This window comes from Gobio gobio (assembly GCF_949357685.1).
Source record: "Gobio gobio genome assembly, chromosome: 14".
Lineage (NCBI taxonomy): Eukaryota > Metazoa > Chordata > Actinopteri > Cypriniformes > Gobionidae > Gobio > Gobio gobio.
In genome coordinates, this window is record NC_137107.1 from 29,639,753 (window position 1) to 29,649,425 (window position 9,673).

At 39.8% G+C, this 9,673-nt stretch overlaps 1 protein-coding gene across 1 annotated transcript; it reads right to left on the reverse strand.

The window, feature by feature from the left end:
- Positions 1–4,464: 4,464 nt before the first annotated feature.
- Positions 4,465–5,421, reverse strand: LOC307137092 (olfactory receptor 6N2-like; the record flags this gene model as incomplete). Its single annotated transcript, XM_079834571.1, has 1 exon — positions 4,465–5,421. The coding sequence occupies one exon, from the start codon at positions 5,419–5,421 to the stop codon at positions 4,465–4,467; it is 957 nt and encodes a 318-aa protein (XP_079690697.1).
- Between the last annotated feature and the right edge of the window lie 4,252 nt (positions 5,422–9,673).

Here is a 9,673-nt window from a genome sequence, read left to right on the forward strand (position 1 = left end):
TGCAGTTTCATCAGCAGAAGCCAGCTCAAGAGGAGTTCGTAGGCCGCACTCCCTCCAACAGTCTCCCCGCCTCCGTCTAACGTACATACAATTTTCTGAACAGTTATACTGTTTTCAAGGTCTAGACACGTCATTACTGCCATGTGGAATGATTCTGATTGGTTCTAACAACATGCAATGTAAGCAACTTTCCACACGTAGACAGATAGGAGCATATATCTCTAAAAATGCGTAGACTTGATGTCGCCCAGGCCCAGATTAGTCCATAGTGACCTCGGAGGTCATAGAAAAGACGCCTCCAAGTCTAGAATCGTCTGCCGAAAGGACCATCTCCAATACTGGATCGGCACAGAATCATGAGACGCACACACAATAGCAGAATAGCAGTTTCCATCAAGGTCGGAACATCTTAACTAACTATCAACAAAGCACTTCTCCAAAACATGCTGATACTACATTGAGTACAGAAGTGAATTTATTCTATTTAGTAAGAAAGAAAAGTATATCAAAGAGGTACATAAAAGAGTCCCCACAAGAGTCCCATTGCTGTGACATAGATGACCCCAGGGGTCACTTTAGTAAGACATACAGTTAACACATGCTGAGCCCTCTTCACTCCCTGGAGTGTCAAACCCCAAGGACATTTGCCTGTCAGCACGTCTTGACACAGACTCAGAGCAGCACCTAAAGAATGTGGATTCAAAAGCACACAGCAACTAAATCACTACAATATCCAAAATCCCTCCTTGAAGAGAGCTGATTTATCAAATGTAGGAAATGGTTATAACTTGATTATCATTAATTCTTATTTTAATATTGAACATAAAATCATTCTTGAAGGATATGTGTCTGATGAAGAGACAAGTGATGATTGGCTTGACCCTTGACCCTTCAGCCTGCTGTTCTTGTCTGTGCGCTGCGTGTAGTAGATGGGTGTGTGCTCGATTCCAGATCTCTTCGCTGCGCTGAAGCCATTCAGTGACAGAAGGTAAATCGGTTGGCTCGCCAGACCAGGGAAACAAGGGTGGTTGGTAGCCTAGAACGCACTTGAAGGGAGTCAAGCCGGTGGAGCAAATTTGTGCGTATTCTGCCCACATTAGGTATTTACTCCAGTCAGATTGTTTCTGTTGGCAATAGGATATGAGAAACCGTGTGAGTTCTTGGTTCAGTCGTTCCGTTTGGCCGTTGGACTGCGGGTGGTAACCGGAGGTGAGACTGATGTTTACATTGAGCTGCAGGAAGAAGGCCGACCATACTCTGGACGTAAATTGGGGACCTCTGTCTGATTCAATGTCCTCGGGCAGACCGTAGAAGCGAAAGACATATTTACATAGTACCTCGGCTGTTTCGAATGCAGTGGGGAGTTTTGGCAGAGGAATGAGGTGACAGGCTTTGGAGAAACGGTCAATAACTGTCAGAATGATGGTGTTGCCCTGGGAGTTGGGGAGGTCGGTAATGAAATCAACAGCGATATGGGACCAGGGACGTCGAGGAACAGGCAGGGGTTGAAGTAGACCAGCAGGTACTTGCTGAGATATCTTGGAGGTATTGCATACGGTGCAGTTCTTTACAAAGTTGGTGGTATCTGAAGACAGTGTCGGCCACCAGAATCGGTTAGTGAGGAGATGGTGAGTGGCTGTGATTCCAGGGTACCCTGAGCTGGGAGTTGTCTGAATCTGATGGAGGAGTCTCTCTCTCAGCGGTTCGGGTACAAAAGTGAGATTGTGCAGGCAGATGGTGGAGGATTCTGGGTATTAGCTTGGTTAATCTCTGTCATGATGTCCCACTGTACTGGTGCAACGAGCAGTGCCTCTGGGATGATGTTCTCATCAGTTTCATGATGAACAGGGCCGTCAAGTTGTCATGATAGTGCATCAGCTTTAGTATTCCTGGTTCCAGGTCTGTAATTGATAATGAAGTTGAACCGAGTGAAAAACATGGCCCATCTTGCCTGACGAGGATTTAACCGTTTCGCTGAGCGTAGATATTCCAGGTTCTTGTGATCAGTGATTATTGTGAATGGGTGTTGTGCCCCCTCTAACCAGTGGTGCCATTCTTCTAGGGCGGCCTTCATGGCCAAGAGTTCCCAGTTACTGACATCATAGTTTCTCTCTGCAGAAGATAGTTTTCTAGAGAAGAAGGCGCATGGAAACATCTTTGCTGGAGACCCATGATGCTGAGAGAGTATAGCCCCTATATCGGTGTTTGAAGCATCCACCTCCACAATGAAGGGAAGATCTGGGTTCGGGATGATGGAGAATGGGCACCGATGTGAATCGTGTCTTGAGATCCTTAAATATGCATGTACTTTTTACTAGCATGTAAGTTTGCACAGGAATTAAGTGTTATGTTTATATATTAAATAATAAAACAAAAAAACATTGCAGAGCAAAGAGGATACAGACAACGTGCTGACAGTCAAAATAGAGCACTGTGCAGCCGCGAGTTATTCAGAACAATTGGGGGAAACACCCAACTCTATTAAGTTGACATTTATTCCATGCATGCTGAATTGTCAGCCTCTCTCCCTCATCCTGCACCTTGTGAACACAGTGTGGTATCAATATGGTGGCACGGTGGCTTTACTTATTATATCCAAAGGTTTCTCTTTGAAAGCAATGGAGTATCCTGCACATCAAAAAATTATGCTAAAAGGGGTAGCTACCCTGTATGTTAAAAAGTGACGCCAAGGGCCAGTGATGCCTGACCAGGCATCCATATGTGACGAGTTGGAAGTGAGAACGTGTTGCACAATCAGACAAAAAATGTTGTTTAAATAAGGGAATTTATCTAAAACATAAAGAGAAAATACACATTTACCATTTAATTTAATTTACCTTTTTAAATTTTTTTATACTGTTGTCTGAGGTCAACTTATGACGTTTGTGTGGATTTTACATTCAAAAACATCACAATGAATAAGTAATAGGCTATTTTCTGCCTTGGTTTTGAGGCTCTCTGAAAAACACTTGGATTTGATGGCGTGCCGCACTGAACACTTGGAAGTAAACGCCCACGGCTAGGATTGGATAAGATTTTCATATTTAAAGAGCTTCAGCAATCCGTATGTCCCAGGAATCATCTGGGGGAAATGACTCACAAAATATCAAACAAACACAATTATTAAATCACACACACACACACACACACACTCACTCTCGCGGACACACAAACACAAGGTTTTAAACCTTTTTGAGCTTGTGAAACATTTACTCGTAAACGTTGTCATGACAACTGTTTTAGCATGTCTGTTTCAGAAAAGTGCTCAAAATAATTACATTTTCTTTTTGGTGCACGTGAAACATTTCCTCTTGCTGCAACACATGAAATAAAAACTCTTTTGCGCACTGCTCTAATATTTAACCCATAGATTACAGGATTTAAAAGAGGTGGGACTATAACTAATTCTAAAGCCAAAAAAATGATACAGAATCTATGGAATGTCATTTGAACCATATATGTTATACATGAAATCAAAAATCATAGCAAAAGTGAAATTTATCAGTGATAACAAGTGTGGCAGACACGTTTGCCAAAATTTTCTTCTGTCTTGGAAAATGATCTGGAACAGTATGCCACCTTCTGAAATGGAACTAGATCATTTTCCAAAAACTCCATTTGATTGTCTCAGCAGGAGGTGATAACTGGAGACTTATTTTGCCATGCACACCGAATCACGCCAAATGCCTGCCGTGTTGCCTCGGCCAATCAGTGTGGCGTTTACTGGTTGGGTTATGATGATGTGCTGCCTCAGCCAATCAGATGTTGACTGGTTTTTGACTTAATTTGGTTGAAATCCAAACTGCCCTTGAGAGCTGTTCTCAGCTGTCCTTGACTATTCTGCTGCTGTTGGTTCTTTTTAAGTTAGGAATAAGGTGGATAGGCCTAATATAGGCTATACCATGAAATTATTTTATGAACTCTAATTTCCCACAAATTGCATTTCCAAATAAATAAACAGATTCATGAAACCATATGCATGAATAAATAACTTGATTAGGCTACTTAAAATAAATAAACCAGTTAAAGGAAAAAAAAGAAGAAGAACATGGCCTACTGAATAAATAAATAAATAGGCATATACATAATAAATTGTGTTTGTTTATAAATAATATGTATTCATATTTATTAATCATGTTGATAACAACAATGATAATATTTGTAAATGAAAAAAATAACATACTAATCATGTAAATTTCCTGCACCTGTCATAGACGTCAATGTGACGTCCAAGATGGGTCATTGTTGGACGTCCAAATAGTGGACCTAGTTTGGACCTCAAATAGATGACTTAAGGAATTTTGAGGCAACCGTCCAAGTGCAAAATTCTTGCACATTCGCATTATTACTTTTGGGTTAAAGACAACATGCTTAGGCTGGGTGTTCATTAGATTCAAAACAGGTTTAATTTATTTTTTACAGTTTGCACATACATCACACCAGAAATATGCTTTTTTGCATGTATCAGTTTTTGTACATTATTAAATTGTGGACCTTTTGTGAAACATTTCTCTTGCTGCAACACACTCTTTTGCGCACTGCTCTAATATTTAATCCATAAATTAGAGGACTAAAAACAGGTGGAACTACAACCAGTTCTAAGGCCAAAAAATGACGCAGACTCTCTGGAATATCATTTGCACCATATCTGTTATACATGAAATCAAAAAGCAAAGCAAATGTGAAATTTATCAGTGATAACAAGTGTGGCAGACACGTTTGCCAGAATTTCCTTCTGTTTTCTAAAGATGCTTTACACGCAGAGATCAGTTTAACGTAGGACACTATGATGAAAACTATAAAGCTAACAAATATGACTGTAATGGCATATCCAAAGACATTATTTAAAAATGATGATTCACATGACAGTTTTACAACTGACCAGTTGTCACAATATAATTTATCAATGTGATATTTACAAACAGACCTCAAGTTTGCTAACAGGACTGCTATAACAGTAAAGAAGGTGGGTACAATCCATGAAAACAGAATTAATTTCACACAGGTGTTTTTAGTTAATTTGGAATGATAGTTTAAAGGTTTGCATATGGCTACATATCTATCATAAGACATCACTGTTAATATTGTGATCTCAGAAAGTAAAGAGCTGTAGATAACATAGGTTTGCAGAGCACACATGTGAGAGGAGATCACGTATGAATCCAATATTAAATCAGACAGAATTTTAGGGTAGAATCCTGTGGCTCCATAAATCCCATTAATACACAGATGAGACAAGAATACATACATTGGTTCATGAAGTGCTTTCTCCATGATAATGACCACAACAAGAAGAATATTTATACACAATATAAAGAGATATAAGGCAAGAAAACAAATAAAATATAAATGCCTATATGATTTAGTTTCTTTTGGCACCATAAGAGTCAGCATCACAGGATAAGACATGTTATCATTCATGATAGTCTGTATGTCATAGTCCTTTAAATTACACAAAACAAACAAATATCATGCAATACAACCTAACACAAGACAATAGTAGTCAATTGTCAGCAAATGAATAACTAAAGCAGACATTTCATTAAGCTTCGATTACCATTGTTGCATAAGGAAATAAAGCAGTCAGGAAAATGAACAGTTTCCACAAATGTGTTTGCAACTGAAAGTGATGAGGTCTCGTCCAGCTTGGTTTTATATGTAGTGATTTCTCATTAGGGAAATCTCTGAGAGATATTCTAAAATTTCTTGGGATTAATTATGTGCTCAAGCACAACTTTGTAAATGGCTTTATTTAGTTGAAATAAATTTCAAAATAAATTTAGCTACAATACCTGTGCAAACAACCCAGCATTTAATAGGTTGATTACATTTTTAAAGAATTTTGTTGTAATTCTACTAAATGAAACCATGCTTCTCACTTATTGCTCTCAAAATTTTTATTTTTATTTCATTTGATTTGATATAATGTAGGCTATATGTGTATAATTATTTTTAAGCCCTTTGTCACTTTGATTTTAGGTTTTGGTTCACGTTTATGTTTTCATGTATTTTATTTTTTAATCATGGTTCCTTTGTTTCCTGGTTTTGACATGTGATTCCCTTATCCCATCATGTGATCATGTCATGTGCTTCCCTTGTCTCATGTGTAATGTTCTGATTGGTTGTTCAGGTCATGTGTTTCTCTGTTATAAGGTGTGTTCGACATCGGCTGCGGCTGGATGCAACTGATCGGCGAGAGTAGCCGCGTGCAGGAGCTGCAAACACAGATGTGAAGTCGGACACTTTCTGCTTCCCGCGGTGACGCTCGCGCTGTGTTTGCACACTTTATCAGCTGAAGTGAAATAAATGCAATATTTGGCAATACACAGATGTTTCAGAGACATTATTGTCATGTAATACTTTATGCACTGCTTAATACAGCGTGTGTTTTTACAAGAATAAAGTTCAACATATAAGCCTACACTATCAATGAAGTGGGGTCTATGTTTTTAATCAGTTATATTTTGATAAACATGACAATATAACATCGCGACTACATGAAAGGAGGTTTTACTGTTATAAAAAACAGATTTGTGCGCATTAGTGGAGCTGAAGGTTTCAATAAACACAAAACACACGTGATCGCTGTCATGCGGTGAATCTGGCCAATCGTGGAACGGCTGTGTCGTCATCAGAGCCCGTGCAGCCTCATGCAGTTGCTCTCGAGAAACTGCACCGGCTGTAATCGCTGGCTGCTCTCGAATCGCTCTCGCGGCACTTTGTTGACATACGTCACTGTCACGTGGCGTCGGCGCTGCCTCAAGTCGGACAAAATTTCTAACCGGCATGCACTGCTTCAAGTCAGCCGCCGATCGGTCTGCGCATCGCTGGGTGAAGTCGAACAAGCCTCTATTTTGTGATTGGTATATTGCCTTGTGCACATGTGTTTCTTAATGAAGTTCCAAATGTAGGTTCGGGAGGAGCCTGAAAACATTCAGTCCCGTTAATCATCATTACAAGTAGGGCTGTCACTAACTATTATTTTGGTAATTGAGTAATCGGTCAAATATTTTGTTAAATAATCAAGTAACCGGATTATTTTCTTTTTTGTGGTAATGAAAATAGACCTAAGCAAATACATAAGCCTTTACAAAAATACATATACAATAACAATGAGGCAATGAGGCAAATAAAGTATCATTGTAGGGCTGTAACGATTTGACCAAAAATAAAAACCTCGATTAATTGAACATTTGACCTCGATTACGATTAATGAACGATTATTTTTCTTTCTTTCTTTTTTTTCTTTTTTTTTTGCCCTCATAAGGTTTTTGAGTAAGTTCACTGATAAGGTTTGTACTGTAAATATTTTCTACTATTAAAGGTGGATTTTTTTTTTCTAATGAAAAAGTGCATTGTGATTTTAAAATACTTGAAGGAAACGGTTCACTTTCAGCAGTTATTGTCTATGGAGAAGATTTCTGTTTGTTGTACATCAGATACAGATAAATTAACACTGTAGGCCTACATTATATTTATTTGAATGCATTAATGAGAGAGTGATTGTGTGTGTGAATTACTCTTACTGTCTCTATTCATTATGAAGCTGTGGTTTGTACTTACTTAAAAGGTATTAAAATGTATGCCTATAACGGTTGAGTTTCTAAGCTACTTTAGTGACTTTACTTTAGTCACAGCTTCTGTCTGAGTGTTTGTTTGTCAAAATATATCAGGCATTAGTTCAACATAATACACATCTGATGGTCGAAACTCGCTTTAATGTTCAAACTGGCAGGGCTTAAACCACATACAAATGACAAAGCTTTGTGAGGACGCAGGTGAGGGAGGTCTGCTTTCAGGGCGCGCGCGTTTTCAGAGACGCGTCACGGCTCGGCTCTGTGTCACTGAAAAAAGCTGAGCACTGAACGGAGAAGTTTTCAGTATTGTTGTTGTTGAATAGTTCACAATCGCTTTAAATGTTGAAACTGTCAAGCCTTTAAACGCATTTACTTGACAAACTTTATGAGCACGAAAGTGAAAGCGGCTTCGGGGCTTGCGCGCGCCGTCTGTGTGTGTGTGTCAGCGCGTAGGCTATAAGAACAGCAATTAACTGACCTGTATAAACTGTGTAAAACATGCAGTTACTACAGTGATTCTGGGTTTCTATAAACACAGATAACTGCTCCTGCATCTCTCTGTGTGCCTGCAAACTGCACTTGATGTGACTGACGGGGCGGAGTCACGTGAAAACCGAAATAACCGACATGGGAAAAATACGTCGGTTAGAGGTTCTGAATGTCGGTTTCGGTTATTTTCCGATTAATCGTACAGCCCTATATCATTGACAACTCATCAAAAACAAGTAATCATATGGTTTCATAGAACAACACTGTTAAAATACATAATATACAAAATCTAAAGAATTATTGTATGTACTTTTATGTGCACACACTTCACCTACGGCAGCGGCGGCGACCGCTACAGCTCCTCCCGAGATAGCAGCAACGACTGCTACCGCTCCTCCCGAGGTGGCAGCGATGACTGCTACCGCTCCTCCCGAGGTGGCAGCGGCGACCGCTACAGCTCCTTCGGAGGTGGCAGCGGCGACCGCTACAGCTCCTCCCGAGGTGGCAGCGGCGACCGCTACAGCTCCTTTCCTGAACTTTATGCCTGTCTCTGTACTCTATGCCTGCTCTGTTACGGCCACAGAAGCCACCCATAAACTCACTGTGCCCCGTGGAGGCCATTAATGAATTATCTGTGCTCCATGCCACAGAGGCATTTCATGTTTTTTTTCTTTGCCAGGGCCTCCCAATCCACCATCTCCACCTTGGTGCACTCCAGCTCCACTAAGGAGGTGATCATTGCCACCACCTCCTCCACAATGGTCCTGCATCTGCTCCAGGTCCACCGCCATGCCATGATCCAAGGCCACTTCTACTTTGTGATTGGTTTATTATCCTTTTTCACATGTGTTTCTTGATGAAGTTCGAAGCACATGGTTCGAGAGGAGCCTAAAACTTTCAGTCCTGGTCATCATTATGAGTAGGGCTGTCACTTCTATTATTTTTGTAATCGTGTAATCGGTCAATTATTTTGAAAAAATAATCGAGTAACCGGATTTTTTTTTGTGGTAATAGACCCAAGCAAATACATACGCCTTTAAAATTACTTAAAATACATAACAATGAGGCAATAATAATTGGTTCAAATAAAGTATCAAGTAATCATCAATTAGCGGCGACCGCTACAGCTCCTCTCAAGGCAGACCGCCTTGTGACATTAGGGTGCCTTTGGGGGGGGGGGGGGGTATCATGTTGGTTTGGGTTTTGGTTCATGTTTATGTTTTCATGTCTTTTATCTTGTAGTCATGGTTCTTTTTTTCCTTGGCTTTGTCATGCGATTCCCATATCCTGTCATATGCTTCTCTAGTCTCATGTTTTCTGATTGATTGTTCAGGTTATGTGTTTCTCTGTTCTGTTTTGTGATTAGTTTATTGTCTTAATAACAGGTGTTTCTTATTGTTCATTAGACTTTGTATATAAATAGCCCTCATGTTACCATTGTTCCTTGTCTAGCTTTGTTTGTGTCATCCTACTGTTTTTGAGTTGTTTCTATATTAAAGTTCATGGTCATGTCTATAAGTCAAGTCATTGTTTTGCTCCCTTATTATTTTCAATAAACTGCACATGGGTTAAAGTTAATCCTTCAGGGGACTATTGTGACACCCTTC